The sequence below is a fragment of the Lithobates pipiens genome, unplaced genomic scaffold (genome assembly GCF_037356315.1).
Source record: "Lithobates pipiens isolate NorthernLeopardFrog02 unplaced genomic scaffold, aLitPip1_a1.2 Scaffold_8, whole genome shotgun sequence".
In the NCBI taxonomy this organism is placed as follows: domain Eukaryota; kingdom Metazoa; phylum Chordata; class Amphibia; order Anura; family Ranidae; genus Lithobates; species Lithobates pipiens.
In genome coordinates this window covers 641418416-641438419 of record NW_027507903.1, presented here as the reverse complement: position 1 = coordinate 641438419, position 20004 = coordinate 641418416, and the positions used below count along the sequence as shown (strand labels likewise).

Sequence of the window (20004 nt, the reverse complement as noted above, 5' to 3'; positions counted from 1 at the left end):
AAATATAGAACCATTTATCCAACTGTCCATCCAGAGCCTCTGGTTTATAGACCGGATACATCCTAAATATAGAGCCATTTATCCAACTGTCCATCCAGAGCCTCTGGTTTATAGACCAGATACATCCTAAATATAGAGCCATTTATCCAACTGTCCATCCAGAGCCTCTGGTTTATAGACCAGATACATCCTAAATATAGAACTATTTATCCTGCTGCCCATCCAAAGCCTCTGGTTTATAGACCGGATACATCCTAAATATAGAACCATTTATCCAACTGCCCATCCAAAGCCTCTGTTTATAGACCGGATACATCCTAAATATAGAACCATTTATCCAACTGTCTAACCAAATCTCTCCTGCCGTAACCGTCTCTCTATAATCTTGGTGGATTAACTGGAATCTTCTAATTTTCTTCCCCATTAGGACACTCCTGAGAGAAGACTACGGATTCTTCCGACCCATCAACATTTGGCCGCCCTTCGTCCTAATTGGGGTGTATGCCACATCTCTGTCTGCCTCTATGAGCACCCTGATAGGGGCGTCTCGCATTCTACATGCACTGGCCAAGGATGACCTGTTTGGTAAGTGGATCTTTTTATACAGTATGTGGCAGGGACCTTCAATTTTATTTTATTTTTTTGTTACTGTATGAAGTTGAGAAAATGAAGCAAACCTCTCCTCAAAGCTTTATTAGAAGCAGCAGCTAGTCATCCTCATTTCCTGACTGGAGGATGCCTAGCATCACCTAGCCTTTTCCTGCCCAGCCTCTGTCCTTGTGGCCCCTCTCCCCCCCTTACTTTGGCTGCCCATGGTTGGCATTGAGTGCATGCTTCACATGTGTGGCCAATCACTTGCTTTCTCACAGCTGGAAGAAAATTGCGCATGAATGGTGTGTAGTTCATGCCAGTTGTGGGCAGATAAGGTAAAGAGTGGGTATGCTGGAGGAGGCTGTGACAGCCCACTGGTTGCCAGCCACTTATCTGGAGCATGCGGTGGGTGCACCCCATACCACTGTGCCCAGGGCAGCTCCTTGTCCTAACCCTGTACGGCCCCCTGCTGGAAGAAATTCAATCCAGGGACAGACCAGCTGGTGGGTTAGAAAATGCTGAAAGTCCTTCAGCCAGGAAATGAGGCAGGCTCAATGCTCGGGCTTCTAATGCACATGGTGAGAAGCTCACAGTGTGCAGTGAAATCATAGTAAGCCATTTCAGTCCAGGAGAACGACCTGTGCAACTCTGAATGAAGGGTAGGATGGAGGTCAGATGTTGATTAATAAAATCCAGTTAGTTTTGCTCTACTATAATAATAATAATAATAATAATAATAATAAGAGCAGAAGTGTTCCTAGGGGGCTGGTCCTCCCTGGGTACAGCCAGGTGCATGATGATCTGAGAGTGCAAGCACAGACAGGTGCAGGGGCATGCTGGGCTCTTTGGCTTCTTTGATGTTCATGTACCTCATATGACAAGTGACCTGCTCCTTGAGTCTCTGCTGTCACTTCTCAGGGGAAGTTTTTTACTACCCTATTTATTTGTGTGTCTCTGTCGTAAGTTATGTAATCCTTCAAAGCTATAAGGAAGTGAATAATGAAAGACTTCCTCTGCAACTCTTGATAACCCTGACAGTTGGGGCTTCAGGGAGCAGGTTATCTATTCTCATGTCTGCAGGTGGCATTTTCACAATGGTCTGTATGTGAAATCTAAACCTCATATCTACGGGTCCCAGTTTGATAGTGGTCTGGATGGGGACACATTAACCTCGCATCTGCAAGTCCTGGTTTGATAGTAGTCTGAATGGGACATCATAACCTCGTATCTGCATGTCCCTCTTTGATGGTGGTCTGGATGGGATATCCTTACCTCATATCTGCAGGTCCTGGTTTGATAGGAGGTTAACGTGTTCCATCCAGACCATTATCTGCAGGTCCTGGTTTGATGGTGGTCTGGATGGAACACGTTAACCTCATATCTGCAGATCCCAGTTTGATAGTGGGCTGGATGGGATATCCTAACCTCAAATCTGCAGGTTTCAGTTTGATAGTAGTCTGGATTGGATGTCTTAACCTCATATTTGCAGGTCCCGGTTTGATAGTTGTCTGGTTGGGGCATCCTAACCTGAAATCTGCAGGTCCTAGTTTTGATAGCGGGCTGGATGGGACATCTTAACCTCATATCTGCAGATCCCAGTTTGATAGTGGGCTGGATGGGATATCCTAACCTCAAATCTGCAGGTTTCAGTTTGATAGTAGTCTGGATTGGACGTCTTAACCTCATATTTGCAGGTCCCGGTTTGATAGTTGTCTGGTTGGGGCATCCTAACCTGAAATCTGCAGGCCCTAGTTTTGATCGTGGTCAGGGTGGTACACGTTAACCTCATATCTACAGGTCCCAGTTTGATAGTGGTCTGGATGGGACACATTAACCTCATACCTGCAGATCCCTCTTTGATCTCAAATCTGCAGGTCCTGGTTATGATAGTGGCCTAGATGGGACATCCTAACTTCATATCTACAGTTCCCAGTTTGATAGTGGTCTGGATGGGACACATTAACCTCATATCTGCAGGTCCTGGTTTTGCTAGTGACCTAGATGGGGAAATCCTAACTTCAAATCTGCAAGTCCCAGTTTAATAGTAGTCTGGATGGGGACATTTTAACCTCAAATCTGCAGGACCTGGTTTTGATAGTGGTTTGCGTGGGAAGTCCTAACCTCAAATCTGCAGGTTTAAATTTGATAGCAGTCTGGACTGGACATCTTAACCTCATATCTGCAGGTCCCGGTTCGATAGTGGTCTGGTTGGGGCATCCTAACCTGAAATCTGCAGGTCCTAGTTTTCGTAGCAGCCTGGATGGGACATCTCAACCTGAAATCTGCAGGTCCTGATTTGATAGTGGTCTGGATGGGACATCTTAAGCTCATCTCTGCAGGCCGCGGTTGGATAGTGGTCTGGATGGTAGATGCTAACCTCATATCTGCAGGTCCCAGTTTGATAGTGTTCAGAATGCAACATCCTAACCGCAAATCTGCAGGTTCTGGTTTGATAGTGGTCTGGATACAACATCTCGGCCTGAAATCTGCAGGTTCTGGTTTGATAGTGGTCTGGATACAACATCTCGGCCTGAAATCTGCAGGTTCTGGTTTGATAGTGGTCTGGATAGGACATCTCGGCCCTGAAATCTGCAGGTTCTGGTTTCATAGTGGTCTGGATACAACATCTCGGCCTGAAATCTGCAGGTTCTGGTTTGATAGTGGTCTGGATAGGACATCTCGGCCCTGAAATCTGCAGGTTCTGGTTTCATAGTGGTCTGGATACAACATCTCGGCCTGAAATCTGCAGGTTCTGGTTTGATAGTGGTCTGGATAGGACATCTCGGCCCTGAAATCTGCAGGTTCTGGTTTCATAGTGGTCTGGATAGAACATCTCGGCCCTGAAATCTGCAGGTTCTGGTTTCATAGTGGTCTGGATAGAACATCTCGGCCCTGAAATCTGCAGGTTCTGGTTTGATAGTGGTCTGGATAGAACATCTCAGCCTGAAATCTGCAGGTTCTGGTTTAATAGTGGTCCGGATGAGACTTTTTGAAACAACAAAAAATATTTTTTATTTAAGATTTTGAAAGTACAAGAATAAAAACAATGCTCAGTTTACAATCCTATCAAAGATGGGTTCCGTTCATAAATAAGATAATAACTTTTAGTAATATCCACAGAAACTTGGTGGTGCATAGGATTAAAGAACCCTTTGGGTCTAACCCAAAAGTAAGGTGAGACTCTGTGTTGGACTGATAGAGAATCTGGGCATGCCTCCGAGGCACCCGAACAAACTGTGAGTGGGTGCGGGCAATTATAGACGAAATTTGTCTCTTTATCTTACCGACCATCCAGAGAGTATATTTTAACCTCATATTTGTAGATCCTGTTTTTATGGTGGTCTGGATGGGGCACCTTAACTTCATATCTGCTGGTCCCTGTTTGATAGGAGGTCTGGATGGGATAATATAACCTCCTATCTGCAGGTCCCCATTTGACAGGTGGTCTGGGTGGGACATCTTAAATTGGAAGTAAACTCCCCTATCGTTTTCAGCCAAGGAAGCTGCCATCTTTGCCTCGGTTTAATCTTCAACTGCTATGGTGCTGCACATGTGATTCGCTATGACACCAGCCATTGGATGGTTTGATAGTTTGGCTGAGAGCACAGCCAATGTGCAGTTAGCATTCCCGGCATGGCTTTTTTTTGTTAACTGTTTTTAAATCGATGGGTTTACTTCCACTTTAACCTTTTCTTTCAGTATTCCCCAGGTGTCAAATACGTTAGGTACCCCACTGCCTCTCTGTATCTACAGTTGTGTATTGTTCTTCAGTGATGTCTTCTCCTTTTATAGATTTTGTCCTTTATATAACCCAAATTTATCTCTCAGGAATTCTCCTAGCACCTGCCAAGCTGGTCTCCAAGGGAGGAAACCCCTGGGGAGCCGTCCTCTATACCTGGGCCCTGGTGCAGGTGAGCTCCTCTTTGTGGTGTGTGTCATGTTTTTTTATGCTCTGTGAAGTTTGACACTTCTTCTGAACATCTCTTACTACAATCAGGCCATGGGGTTCAGGGTTACCCTAATGGTGATAATAACCCTTTCAATCATCAGAGTGAAAAAAAACCTCTGTTGGGTGCATCTCCTCCTTTCATGGGGGAGAGAGGAAATATATGTCTGAAGCTGACGGTACAGCACTTGTACTCAGCCAAGGTGGAAAGAGGAGAAATTATAGATTAATGTGGAACGAGCATGGTCTCAAAGACCTGCCACAAATCTTGAACCTGAATGGTAATAATTGGAGAAATTGGAGCAATTGTTCATTGACATAGAGATTTTTCAGCAATATGCGGATATGACCTATTGCCAGCTTGGAGGCCACATGACCTTGTTATCCCAGGTGGTTTTAGAAAGTCTTGCATCCTGCATGTGCAGCTTAGGGGTCTTCGCCTGGTCCTTTCTAGGCACCTACATGATACAAACTGACTACATGCCAAATACGAAGGAAGACTTGTAGTCAACTCAGAATTTTTTGCTAGGCAGCAGAAAATGTCAGGTGACCATTGTCCATGGTGTCCATCAGTAGATAATCAGAGGTCCTGCCAGGAGAAGAAAGCAGATTATAAGGAGATTTCCCTACAGTAGTGTGTCTCTGCCCCTCCCACAATGCTGAGATTTCCTGCAGTAGTTTGTGTCTCTGCCCCTCCCACAATGGTGAGATTTCTCTGTAGTAGTTTGTGTCTCTGCCCCTCCCACAATGGTGAGATTTCTCTGTAGTAGTTTGTGTCTCTGCCCCTCCCACAATGCTGAGATTTCCTGCAGTAGTTTGTGTCTCTGCCCCTCCCACAGTTGGGAGATTTTCTGCAGTAGTTTGTGTCTCTGCCCCTCCCACAATGGTGAGATTTCCCTGCAGTAGTTTGTGTCTCTGCCCCTCCCACAATGGTGAGATTTCCCTGCAGTAGTTTGTGTCTCTGCCCCTCCCACAATGCTGAGATTCCCCTGCAGTAGTTTGTGTCTCTGCCCCTCCCACAATGGTGAGATTTCCCTGCAGTTGTTTGTGTCTCTGCCCCTCCCACAATAGGGAGATTTCCTGCAGGAGTTTGTGTCTCTGCCCCTCCCACAATAGTGAGATTTCCCTGCAGGAGTTTGTGTCTCTGCCCCTCCCACAATGGTGAGATTCTCCTGCAGTAGTTTGTGTCTCTGCCCCTCCCACAATAGGGAGATTTCCTGCAGGAGTTTGTGTCTCTGCCCCTCCCACAATAGGGAGATTTCCTGCAGGAGTTTGTGTCTCTGCCCCTCCCACAATAGGGAGATTTCCTGCAGGAGTTTGTGTCTCTGCCCTCCCACAATGGTGAGATTTCCCTGCAGGAGTTTGTATCTCTGCCCCTCCCACAATGCTGAGATTTCCCTGCAGTAGTTTGTGTCTCTGCCCCTCCCACAATGCTGAGATTCCCTGCAGTAGTTTGTGTCTCTGCCCCTCCCACAATGCTGAGATTCCCTGCAGTGGTTTGTGTCTCTGCCCCTCCCACAATGCTGAGATTCCCTGCAGTAGTTTGTGTCTCTGCCCCTCCCACAATGGTGAGATTCCCTGCAGTAGTTTGTGTCTCTGCCCCTCCCACAATGCTGAGATTCCCTGCAGTAGTTTGTGTCTCTGCCCCTCCCACAATGGTGAGATTCCCTGCAGTAGTTTGTGTCTCTGCCCCTCCCACAATGCTGAGATTCCCCTGCAGTAGTTTGTGTCTCTGCCCCTCCCACAATGCTGAGATTCCCTGCAGTAGTTTGTGTCTCTGCCCCTCCCACAATGGGGAGTTTTGCAATGGGCATTGTAGTTAGTTGAGCTAGCCGTTCTGATGAAGATGCCCGTCCGACGCAAAAAATAAAATATCTGTTTTGCATGGAGCCGACTTTTAAAAAAAATCTACATCTTCCTTGAACGTGATTATGTTCTCTCTTACTCTCTCTCTCTCTCTCTCTCTGTTGTCAGATTGTTTTGTTAGCTGGAAAATTAAATACCATCGCTGGCATTGTCACCGTGTTCTACCTCATGGCGTACGCCGCCATAGACCTGGCCTGCCTGGCCCTTGAGTGGGCGTCCGCACCAAACTTCCGGTAAGTGCCCTTCACGCTACAACTTTATATTTTTATTTGTCCACTTAAAGTAGAATTAAAAGCAAAACTTCTTCCTTCTTTCTTCCTTCTTTCTTCTTCTTTCTTCTTCTTCCTTCTTTCTTTTTCTTTTTTTTTTCTTTTCTTCTCCTTCTCCTTCTTCTTCTCCTTCTCCTTCTTCTCCTTCTCCTTCTTCTCCTTCTCCTTCTTCTCCTTCTCCTTCTCCTTCTCCTTCTCCTTCTCCTTCTCCTTCTCCTTCTCCTTCTCCTTCTCCTTCTCCTTCTCCTTCTCCTTCTCCTTCTCCTTCTCCTTCTCCTTCTCCTTCTCCTTCTCCTTCTCCTTCTCCTTTTCCTTTTCCTTTTCCTTTTCCTTCTCCTCCCCAGAAAAGTAATAGAGGAGAAATCTTTTAATGGGAACACTAGTTCTGGTGACCTGAGGATCCCCAAGGAATTCCTTTTTAACCACAATACCAAGCACTTTTACCCCCTTCCTGCCCAGGCCAATTTTCAGCTTTTAGCACTGTCGCACTTTGAATGACAATTGCACGGTCATGCTAAACTGTACCCATGTCAAATTGTTATCGTTTTATTCACACAAATAGAGCTTTCTTTTGGTGGTATTTAACCACTTTTGTTTTTTTTTATTTTTTACTTAAGGAAAAAAAAGACTGAACATTCTGAAAAAATAAGTGTTTCTTAGTTTCTGTCAGTAAAGTTTGTAAATAAGTAATTTTTCTCCTTCACTGATGGGGTGGCATTGATGGGCTGCACTGATGAGGTGGCACTTATGGGCACTGATTAGGTGGCACGAATATGCCACAGTGAAGGGCACTGGTGGGTGGCACTGATGGGCATCAGTGATAGGTATTGATGGGCAGCAGTGACAGCCAGCACTGACTGGCATCACTAATGGGTACTGATTGCTTACACTTGTGGGCACTGTTTGCTGGCACTGGTGAGCACTCACTGCTGGCCTTGTGGGCGCTTTATTGTAATCCAGCGCCCTGATTACATGCCTTGATGTGTCCCCCACGTGAGGAGATGCCTCTGATCGGCTCTCCTCTCCTCACACACTGTCAGTGTGAGACAAGGAGAGCCGATTATTGGCATCTCCGTGTTTACATGTGACCAGCTGTGATTGGACACAGCTGATCACATGGTTACAGAGCCACGGCCATGGCTCTTTACAGAGATGGGTGTTGCGCCGTGTCCTAGCAACAAAGCACAGCTGCCATGCTGCGCGCCCGAGAGAGCGCCGTCATATGACGACCAACCAGAACAAGAGCCGCGCTGCCCCACCATCATTTGACTGTGGGCAGGCGGCAAGTGGTTAATCACCGCTGCGTTTTATATTTTTTGCTAAATATTCAAAAAAAAAAGTGCAAATTTTGAAGAAGAGGAGAAAAAAAAGCATCTTTCTTCGTTTTTGTTTATAAAATTTTACAAATGATCTTTCTTCATAAATTTAGGTCAAAATGTATTCTGCTACATTTCTTTGGTGAAAATAACCAGTGTTTATTTAGTGTATAGGAGAGTCCACAAACTATGGCATATATCTGAAATTCTATCAATCCTGATGTACTGAGGGCCGATCTCATTTATTGAGGCCCAAAAATGCCAGAAAAGTACAAATACCCCCCAAATGACCCTTTTTTTGGAAAGTAGACCGTCCATAGTATTTAGTAAGAGGCATGACAAGTTTATTGAAGTTCTAATTTTGTATATGTGTGTGTATATATATATGTGTGTGTGTGTATATATATATATATATATATATAATATATATATAATTATCTATATCCTTAACCCGAGTGGAAAAAATATATGAAACTAGACAATAAATGTATAAACGGGTCCCAAGAACCTAGTGCGAAAAAAGTTCATAACATGAAAATTCCACAGTGGACCACCACTACTGTACCCATATAAATTCAAAGTTCACAGAGGTGCTTGAAATGTTGATCCATGGATAATGACGGCCACCAGTGTGACAGTCCCACCCCCATGAATGAGGGGATGCTTACCAGAGAGTGTGGACCCAAATACCTTACGGTAGTGAGTCACACAAGCAGGGGTAAATGATCATCACACATGGAAGCCAAATCGCTCAGGTGTCTCTGATGGATAGATCCCACAAATTTCCACAGCTCTGGTGTAGATGGACTCCAGCCTGGACACACCGTCTCACTCAGATCAACCGCATATGTGGAAACACACCAAGCAGGCGCACATAGTGTAAAACCAATGTGAACAAATTTATTTAACCACTTTCAGACCGGACCATTTTGCTGGTCAATGACCAGAGGTCTTTTTACAATTTGGCACTGCGCTGCTTTAACTGGTAATTGCGCGGTCATGCAATGTTGTACCCAAACAAAATTTGCGTCCTTTTCTTCCCACAAATAGAGCTTTCTTTTGATGGTATTTGATTGCCTCTGCGATTTTTATTTTTTGCGATATAAACGTAAAAAGACCGCAAATTTTGGAAAAAAAATGATATTTTCTACTTTTTGTTATTAGAAAAATCCAATAAACTCAATTTTAGTCATACATTTAGGCCAAAATGTATTCAGCCACATGTCTTTGGTAAAAAAAAAAGTCAATAACTGTATATTTATTGGTTTGCGCAAAAGTTGTCACATCTACAAACTAAGGTACGTTTTCTGGAATTTACGCAGCTTTTAGTTTACGACTGCCTATCTCATTTCTTGAGGTGCTAAAATGGCAGGGCAGTACAAAACCCCCCCAAATGACCCCATTTTGGAAAGTAGACCCCCTAAGGAAATTGATAAGTGGCATGTTGAGCCCATTGAATATTTTATTTTTTTGCCTCAAGCGATTGAATAATGACAAAAAAAAAATATTTTTTTTTTTTTTACACAAAGTTGTCACTAAATTATATATTGCTCACACATGCTATGGGCATATGTGAAATGACACTGCAAAATTAATTCTGCTGCTTCTCCTGAGTATGGGGATACCACATGTGTGGGACTTTTTGGGAGCCTAGCTGCGTACGGGGCCCCGAAAACCAAGCACCGCCTTCAGGCTTTCTAAGGGCGTTACAGTTTTGAAGGCCATAAAATGCCAAGATGGCACAAACCCCCCCCCCAAATGACCCCATTTTGGAAAGTAGACACCCCTAAATTTAGGGGTACACTAGTGAGACTAGGTAATAAATGGCGGGTGCCCTGAAACTATAAAAAAATAACTAACCAATCAGCGTCACCTGTAAGGCCGCGTACACACGCGGGAACTGTTCGCTCAACTTTGTCCGCTGAACAGTGTTTCAGCAGACAGTCCGCTCGTGTGTGGGCTTTCAGCGGACAGTTTCAGCGAACAGTCTGCTGAACAAAGTTTTTCGGAATTTCCGAAAAACTGTCCGCTGAAACTTTGTTTCAGCGAACAGTCCCCTCGTGTGTAGGCTTGTTCGTCAAACTAAGTTCCGCGCATGCTCAGAAAGGATTTACACGCCGAAGGTTGCATTGCAGTGTATAGGACGTCGTTTTCTAGTCCCGTCGTACGTGCCGTTCACGTCATCGCGCACGGTTTCGGCGGACTGTTCGTTCATCGTGTGTGGGCAAGTCCGTCCATGCTAAGTTTGAGCGGACTGTCCGCTGAAACTGTTTGACAAACAAAGTTGAGCGAACAGTCCCCGCGTGTGTACGCGGCCTAACAGTTATATGGTGATCACTGGTGAAAGGGTTAACTAGGGGGCAATCAGGGGGCTTTATACGGTAGTATATGGGGGTCCCTGGCGCTATAAAAAGCTGCGGCGAACCTAAATACCTACCTGCCTAACTAGCGTCACCTGTGACACTAATACAGCGATCAGAAAAATGATCGCTTATTAGGCTGGGTTCACACTGGAGCGATGCGGGAACGCCACGAATCCGCGGCGGGTTCCCGCATCGCATGCCTCCCGGCGGCAGTTCACACTGCCCTATGCGAACTGCTGGGAGAGTCAGTGAAATGTTAATGACACCCCCAGATCAGTTCGCATATCGCAGTGCGATCTGCAAACTCGGATCGCATGGTGTGAACACCCATGCAATCCGATTCTGCTGCGGACCAAAAAAAGGGTCCCGTGCGAATTTGCGGCGGGTGCGGTGCGAATTCAGCCATACTATCTGTATGGCTGAACTCGAATCGCACAGAGATCGGATGTGATTTGCACTGCAGTGCGGTGCGAATCACATCCGTTCTCATAAACCGCTGCAATGTGAACCCAGCCTTAGTGACACTGGCGACGGGGGGTGATCACGGGGTTAAACCTTTATTGGGGGGGTTAGGGGGGTACCTTAGAACTAAAGGGGGCTAACCCTAACTGCCCTAACAGTTATTACAGTCACAAATGACACCAATGCAAAAAAAATAAAAAATGCAATTGGTGTCACTGTGACTGGGGGGGCAGGGGTGAAGGGGGGGTGTGAGTGTGCCTGGCATGTTCTACTGTGTAGTGTCGTGTTGGTGCAACTCACCGATCCTCTCTCCTCAGTGCCGGAACGAAAAATACCGACACGGAGGAGAGATTACATCACTTCCTCTCCTGTGTTTACATTACAGGAGGGGAAGTGATGTCACGGAGCATTTCTATTCGTCGGGAGCGATCGCGAGGGGGTGGCCATGAATGAATGGCCGCCCCCTCATCCCGGATCGCTCCCGAACGAATACCGACCGCCGCAGGCACCGGGGGGGGCCCGATCGGGCCCCCCACCCGCGGGAAGGCAGGGACGTACAGGTACGCCCATATGCCTGCCCGTGCCATTCTGTCGACGTACATCGTCGTGCGGCGGTCGGCAAGTGGTTAAAAACACTAAACACTTACAAGAATATGCTGTATACAGCACTTCTTAAAATAGTGTGCGATGACCTCGGTAGTAGCTGAAATCGAACGCGTTTCATCAAATATGACATCATCATAGGGGTAAAAGCCCTCTCTGATCATTGCATCTGTATAAGGTCAGCAATATAGATAATATAAAAACATCTGTGGACAGCGATCCCTTGGGAGTGATGGTGGATGCGGCTCCTGCAAGATGGTGCCAGTCGTGCGTTCCAAGCCTTGTTTTGGCCCGACAACCACTACAAATGGACGTGCACCACCAGGACCAATAATTTCCAACAGAAGCATGCACGTCTGATATGTCTGAGACCACCCACCACCACGGCTGCCCCATAAAGGAAACCAGTAGTGAACCAAGTACAACCAAGCCTCATCGTGAAATTAGCCTAGGGTTCAGCTACTACCAAGGTCATTGGATGCTATTTTAACAAGCACTTGTAGCAGTACCCCCCGTAGGGGCTGTTGAGTGATGTGGCCTAACTGTCGTCCTGCCCAGCCCGACATTCACTTCCAGACACCCCGAGACAATTAAAAAGTCCATCAACTTAAATTTTTGTATTTTCTGATCCCTCAATAACTTGGATTGGGTTGAGAAATTTATGGGATGCCCAGAAAAGCTTCTTGCATGGTTTGGGTACAATTTTAGATAGACTCCTCCTGCACAACACTTGCTGCAGACTATCTCTCCTTCTCCCTCCAACACACTTCTTCAGGTGCAGCTAGCATATGATTAGCTCTGACACTGGTTTCAACCAGGCCTTGCTAAGATTCCTTATTAAAGGCAGAGACCATAGGCCCCTATGGTGTAGCAAAAGAAAGTTCTGGTGCTAGCTGCTCTTTGGTGGACTACTGATCCCAGTCAGTCCTTTGCAGACCCTGGCAGCCCTCCTGGCTGCATCAGCCCGACTTCACTGCCAGTAACATCACCAGTCTCTCTCATCACAGGCTCTTCATCCATCTCAGACTTCCTCCCGGTCCGCTCCAGCATGCCTCTCCCAACTCTTCCGACTGTGCCTTTCACTCACTGACACCTGGTGGATCCCTCCTGGACATTTACCCGGCAGTATTCCCTGCTGTTCTCTTCAGGACACCCCTTGGGTTGTATGCAGGCCCGGACTGGGACAAAAAATAGGCCCGGGCATTTTACATTGAGCAGCCAACTTTTCCAGAGGGACTGGGTGGGAGGGGGGGGGGGGGGGGTCGTCAGTAGACATTCGCGGGGTGGCTGGTATCGTTCCTCCACCTGTAATGTGCAGGAACACTGTGATATAAAGGGGACTGCACTGTAAAGGGGCATTGCAATGATTACAGTGCAGTACCCTTTTATATTACAATGTCCCAATTCTATTGTGGCCATACAATGCTTGTACTGTCTGTCTCCTATTGTGCCCACACTGCCCAGTGACACTGACCTTCTTTCTCTCTGGTGGTGCTGGACAGCATGGCACTCTCTCTCTGGTGGTGCTGGAGAGCATGGCTCTCTCTTGTGATGCGGGTACAGCGTGGCTCTCTTTCTGGTGGTGTGGGTACAGCGTGACTCTCTCTCTGGTGGTGTGGGTACAGAGTGGTTCTCCCTGATGGTGTGGGTACAGCGTGGCTCTCACTGGTGGTGCCGGTACAGTGTGACTCTCACTGGTGGTGCCGGTACAGCGTGGCTCTCACTGGTGGTGCCGGTACAGAGTGGCTCTCTCTGGTGGTGCGGATACAGCTTGGCTCTCTCTGGTGGTGCGGATACAGCGTGTTTTTCACTCTGGTGGTGCAGGTACAGTGTGGCTCTCTCTGATGGTGCAGGTACAGTGTGGCTCTCTCTGGTGGTGCGGGTATAGCGTGGCTCTCTCTCTTGTGGTGCAGGTACAGCGTGGCTCTCTCTCTGGTGGTGCAGGTAGAGCGTGGCTCTCTCTGGTGGTGCAGGTACAGAGTGGCTCTCTCTGGTGGTACGGGTACAGTGTGGCTCTCTCTGGTGATGCAGGTACAGCCTGGCTCTCTTTCTGGTGGTGCAGGTACAGCGTGGCTCTCTCTGGTGGTGCAGGTACAGTGTGGCTCTCTCTCTGGTGGTGCGGGTACAGCGTGGCTCTCTCTCTGGTGGTGCAGGTACAGCGTGGCTCTCTCTCTGGTGGTGCAGGTACAGCGTGGCTCTCTCTCTGGTGGTGCGGGTACAGCGTGGCTCTCTCTGGTGGTGCGGGTACAGCGTGGCTCACTATGGTGGTGTGGGTACAGTGTGGCTCTCTATGGTGGTGCGGGTACAGCATGGCTTTCTCTGGTGGTGTGGGTACAGCGTGGCTCTCTCTGGTGGTGTGGGTACAGCGTGGCTCTCTCTGGTGGTGTGGGTACAGCGTGGCTCTCTGGTGGTGTGGGTACAGCGTGGCTCTCTCTGGTGGTGTGGGTACAGCATGGCTCTCTATGGTGGTGCAGGTACAGTGTGGCTCTCTCTGGTGGTGCGGGTACAGCATGGCTCTCTCTCTCTGGAAGTGTGGGTACAGCTTGGTTGTGGCGCTCTCTCTCTGGTGGTGTGGATACAGCATGGCTCTCTCTCTGGCTTCCCATGGCACAGTCCTCTCTTTTTCCTTTAGTAGTCCACTCAGCTTCTTCCTGGGTTCCAGGCTCTCTTTCCCCCAGCAGAGTGCATGCTGGGGGCTGAAGTCTGCTGCCTGTGGATAACAATGCGGCTTACCTCCTTCAGTACTACATGTCCCATGATGCATGGCTAACCTCTTCTGATTGGCCCATGGGGTACAGAAACAAATCAACAACCCGAGCAGCCAAATGAGATTACAGCTGTGCTCTGCTGACAGGAGAGGGGGGGCGAGCAGGGGGGATACACTCAGGGCCGTCTTTAATGTTGATTGGGACCTGGGCAAACATTTTCTTAGGGCCCCCCCCCCGACCGCTCTTAGACATATAGCACATAGCGGTAAAACACAAAATCTGTTTACTGCAGCAGATCAGGCAGCAATTGCAACTGGTTGCCAGAGGATACAGCATATTATTACCGACCACTGACTGGTTGTTAGAGGTTACAACACATAATTTCTGCTTCCTCATTCATTGCTAGAGGTTACTGCACATCATTACTGCTCACTGAGAGATGTACTACAGGAAATGACCAGAGACTGCAGATCTAATACAGGAGATGACCAGAGACTGCAAATCTAATACAGGAGATGACCAGAGACTGCAAATCTAATACAGGAGATGACCAGAGACTGCAAATCTAATACAGGAGATGACCAGAGACTGCAAATCTAATACAGGAGATGACCAGAGACTGCGGATCTAGCACAGGAGATGACCAGAGACTGCAAATCTAATACAGGAGATGACCAGAGACTGCAAATCTAATATAGGAAATGACCAGTGACTGCGGATCTAATACAGGAGATGACCAGAGACTGCGGATCTAATACAGGAGATGACCAGAGACTGCAAATCTAATACAGGAGATAACCAGAGACTGCGGATCTAGCACAGGAGATGACCAGAGACTGCAAATCTAATACAGGAGATGACCAGAGACTGCAAATCTAATATAGGAAATGACCAGTGACTGTGGATCTAATACAGGAGATGACCAGAGACTGCGGATCTAATACAGGAGATGACCAGAGACTGCAAATCTAATACAGGAGATAACCAGAGACTGCGGATCTAATACAGGAGATGACCAGAGGCTGCAGATATAATACAGGTGATGACCAGAGACTGTAAATCTAATACAGGAGATGACCAGAGACTGCAAATCTAATACAGGAGATGACCAGAGACTGCAAATCTAATACAGGAGATAACCAGAGACTGCGGATCTAATACAGGAGATGACCAGAGGCTGCAGATATAATACAGGTGATGACCAGAGACTGTAAATCTAATACAGGAGATGACCAGAGACTGCAAATCTAATACAGGAGATGACCAGAGACTGCAAATCTAATACAGGAGATAACCAGAGACTGCGGATCTAATACAGGAGATGACCAGAGGCTGCAGATATAATACAGGTGATGACCAGAGACTGCAAATCTCATACAGGAGATGACCAGAGACTGCAAATCTCATACAGGAGATGACCAGAGACTGCAAATCTCATACAGGAGATGACCAGAGACTGCGGATCTAGCACAGGAGATGACCAGAGACTGCGGATCTAATACAGGAGATGACCAGAGACTGTAGATCTAATACAGCAGGTGACCAGAGACTGTGGATCTAATACAGCAGATGACCACAGACTGCAAATTTAATACAGGAGATTACCAGAGACTGCGGATCTAATACAGGAGACGACCAGAGACTGCGGATCTAATACAGGAGACGACCAGAGACTGCAGATCTAATACAGGAGACGACCAGAGACTGCAGATCTAATACAGGAGACGACCAGAGACTGCAGATCTAATACAGCAGATGACCAGAGACTGCGGATCTAATACAGGAGATGACCAGAGACTGCGGATTTAATACAGGAGATGACCAGAGACTGCGAATTTAATACAGGAGATGACCAGAGACTGCAAATCTAATAAAGGAGATAACCAGAGACTGCGGATTTAATACAGGAGATGACCAGAGACTGCGGAATTAATACAGGAGATGACCAGAGACTGCGGATTTAATACAGGAGATAACCAGAGACTGCGGATTTAATACAGGAGATAACCAGAGACTGCGGATTTAATACAGGAGATGACCAGAGACTGCAAATTAATACAGGAGATGACCAGAGACTGCGGATTTAATACAGGAGATAACCAGAGACTGCGGATTTAATACAGGAGATGACCAGAGACTGCGGATTTAATACAGATGACCAAGAGTAAAGGAGGTGATCAACTAATTAACCATTTTAAATTTTTACCTATCAGCAGTGTACAACTATATTGTTCATTAGCAGGTCAGGGCTAGGATAACATTCAACAAGCATTCTATGGGGAGAATGACCTACCTAGCCAGCCAGCCAGACTCACCGCCCGATCTCATTGATTGATGGATGGTGCTCTCAGAGGTGCAGGTTCAGGGCCTTCAGGGGTCCAGGTGTGGGGCCTCAGACGTTCAGGGCCTTGAGGGTCCAGGTGCAGGGCCCTCAGACATCGAGGTTCAGGGCCCTCAGGAGTCCGGAGGCAAGACTTGCAAAGGTCTGGGGGCGGGACTCGCAGAGGTTCGGAGGCGGGGCTCTCAGCCCTCATACTCCGATCTCAGCCCTGAGCATAGGGGTTGCATGGGGCGGGGTCAGAGCTTCAGTGGAGCTCCCGGCCCGGCCCCGCCCCCGCCCTCCGTCCTTTCTACTCTCCTGGCGTCCTGGTTGCCAGGTGCCCGTCGGCTGCCGGGCGCATGCGTAAAGCGGCGGCCTGGGTTGCCATGGATGGGCTTAGTAGGCGGAGAATGCCTCCGCTCCTCTCACCACCTGCGGCCAGCCCTACATGTCCCTGCATGCAGCACAAAACATTAGCGGCCGGCCCTGCCTTTCAGAACCCACGGCGGCGACCGGCCCTGCATGTCACAGACAGACATGCGGCCCGGAGACCCACGGCCCACCGGGCAAACGCCCGGTCTGCCCTATGGCCAGTCCGGGCCTGGTTGTATGGGGTTCCTGTTCATCGCTGAGTCCCTGGCCCAAGGTCACCCTCCAAGAACCCGACAGCCTAACACTCCATCTCCAGTTCTTCCACCCGAACAAATCCTCCACAGCTGGGCTGACCCTGGTTATTTAAGGAGGCCTGCCCACTGCCAATCCAGGTTGGGGATTGGTCAGGGCTCCTCAGAACACCTCAGACAGCTCCACCCACTTCTTTCTCCCTTCTCCCTTCTCCCTTCTCCCTTCTCCCTTCTCCCTTCTCCCTTCTCCCTTCTCCCTTCTCCCTTCTCCCTTCTCCCTTCTCCCTTCTCCCTTCTCCCTTCTCCCTTCTCCCTTCTCCCTTCTTCCTTCTTTCTTCTTCCTTTATGTAATGTTTATTTAGCTCAGCACTCTGTCGTCCTTTTTAATTTACACAAAACTAGCAGCTTTGCTTATTGATTAGTGTGGTAATCCTCCTCTCTATTTAATGTTCCATCGTATGGCTGTAGTCTCGGTTGGGAGCAGTTGTGTCAAGGCTCCTTGGAGACCCTGGAAAGCCGAGTAACTACCCCATAGAAGTGTCCCTTGAACAGGGATCTCCAAACTGCTGCCCTTTGTTTGCCTTTATCCAGCCCTTGGGGTACTATTCCATCCACTGACACCAACAATGGGGCACTATTCCTCCAAATGACACCATCAAAAGGGCACAATTACTTCCATTGACACCAACGATGGGGCACTAGCCCTCCCACTGTCACCAAAGATATGGTATTGTTTACTCCAACAGGACACCTGGACATTTCTACTCCCATTGGCCCTAGTCTGGCCCCTCCCTAAATTCTGAAGGACGATTAACTGGCCCTTTGTTTAAAAACTTTGGGGATCCTTGTTCTAGAGCAGGGGTCTCCAAACGACGTCCCTCCAGCTGTTGCGGAACTACACATTCCATGATGAGGGATATTGTAAAACTCTGACATTCACAGACATGACTAGGCATGACGGGAATTGTAATTCTGAACAACTGGAGGGCCGTAGTTTGGAGACCCCTGTTCTAGAGGTTGCATTGTCCTGAAAAGCTTACAGCATGCAAATTTGGTTTACAAATGACACATTTTATATAATGGGAATAATAATTAAACATGAACCAAGCACACCTGTGCTCTGTTTGATGTGGGTGTGCTAAATCTGAACCCCACTGAAGTTAAATGGTAGCTGAATGTTAAAACTCAGTTCTGACCACTTTCTAGGCTAGTAGGCAAGGGATTGTCAAACAAATGGCACTGCCCTGGGCGACATATACCAAAGCCAAAAAAATTCAGTTTTGTGGGGAGCAGCAATTTTAGTAATGCTTATCGTTAGGGTTGCATCAATACCGTTTTTCTTATTGGCAAGTACATTTGCAGTGCGATTTGCGTCAATACAAAAAAAAAAAATGGTGAAAATCATTGCCAAGAAGAACATGCAATTTGAACAGGAATGCGATGTGATTCATGTCTGGATCACATGCAGTTTGAGCGTATGTGTATAGAAAGGGAAAAGCGCCATCTAGTGGGCAATTTAAAAAAAAGGGAGAACTCGCAGTACGTATCTGGCCACATGCAAAATAATCTAGATAGGTGTCCTGGTCTGCTAATGATAGGGCTGCTAGAGAAGTTATGGGAGCATTTGGTTGAGTACCGATATTCACGCAAATGCTTTGTGGCACTGTTCCCCTTCTCCCCCCTCAAATTCAATACCGGACCCTTTGAGCCAAAAGGTCTGGTATGGATTTTATTTTTTTTAGCATGGGGTCCCCCATAAAATTAACACCAGATCTGGAGAGTTATGTATGAATTAAGGGGGAACCCTCATTTCTTCTTTCTTATCTTTCTTTCTTTCTTTTTCTTTCTTTCTTTTTTTTTCCTTTCTTTCTTTCTTTCTTTCTTTCTTTCTTTCTTTCTTTCTTTCTTTCTTTCTTTCTTTCTTTCTTTCTTTCTTTCTTTCTTTCTTTCTTTCTTTTCTTTCTTTTCTTTCTTTTCTTTCTTTTCTTTCTTTTCTTTCTTTTCTTTCTTTTCTTTCTTTTCTTTCTTTTCTTTCTTTTCTTTCTTTTCTTTCTTTTCTTTCTTTTCTTTCTTTTCTTTCTTTTCTTTCTTTCCTTTCTTTTCTTTCACATGCAGTTTGAGTGTGTGTATAGAATGGGAAAAGCGCCATCTAGTGGGCAGTTTAAAAAAAAAAAAGGGAGAACTCGCAGTACGTATCTGGCCACATGCAAAATAATCCACATAGGTGTCCTGGTCTGCTAATGATAGGGCTGCTGGAGAAGTTGCGGGAGCATTTTGTTGAGTACCGATATTCACGCAAATGCTTTGTATCGGCATTGGTGCATCCCCCCAACTTATCATGAAACATTAGATGAGGGTCTGCTTTGGAATGCGAATGTGGCACTGTTCCCCTTCTCCCCCCTCAAATTTAATACCGGACCCTTTGAGCCAAAAGGTCTGGTATGGATTGGGGGGGGGCCTCATGCTTTTTTTTTTTTTTTTTAGCATGGGGTCCCCCATAAAATTAACACCAGATCTGGAGAGTTATGTATGAATTAAGGGGGAACCCTCATTTCTTCTTTCTTATCTTTCTTTCTTTTTCTTTCTTTTTTTTTTTTTTTTTTTTCTTTTCTTTCTTTCTTTCTTTCTTTTCTTTTCTTTTCTTTTCTTTTCTTTTCTTTTCTTTTCTTTTCTTTTCTTTTCTTTTCTTTCTTTTCTTTCTTTTCTTTCTTTTCTTTCTTTTCTTTCTCTCTTTCTTTCTTTTCTTTTTTTCTTTTCTTCCTTTTTTTAAATTTTTTTTTTAAAACAATTTTATTAAAGTTTGTGAACATACACATATCATCAGTAATAACATACAATCTGATTGTGTAAAAGAAAGCCAAATAATGCAATTATAAGGCTATACAAAAGAATAACTTCTTATCTCGTAAATAGCACAATAATAGAAATGTTGATACT

The 20004-nt window shown here is 46.6% G+C and overlaps 1 protein-coding gene across 2 annotated transcripts in view; it reads left to right on the top strand.

Moving 5' to 3' along the window:
- Window positions 1–20004, top strand: part of SLC12A9 (solute carrier family 12 member 9) — a 58514-nt gene that overhangs the window by 19741 nt on the left and 18769 nt on the right. For both annotated transcript variants that reach the window (XM_077470920.1, XM_077470921.1), the window contains exons 8-10: window positions 428–585; window positions 4420–4502; window positions 6512–6636. In XM_077470920.1, coding sequence (XP_077327046.1) covers window positions 428–585; window positions 4420–4502; window positions 6512–6636 — 366 coding nt within the window. The remainder of the gene's footprint in view (window positions 1–427; window positions 586–4419; window positions 4503–6511; window positions 6637–20004) is intronic.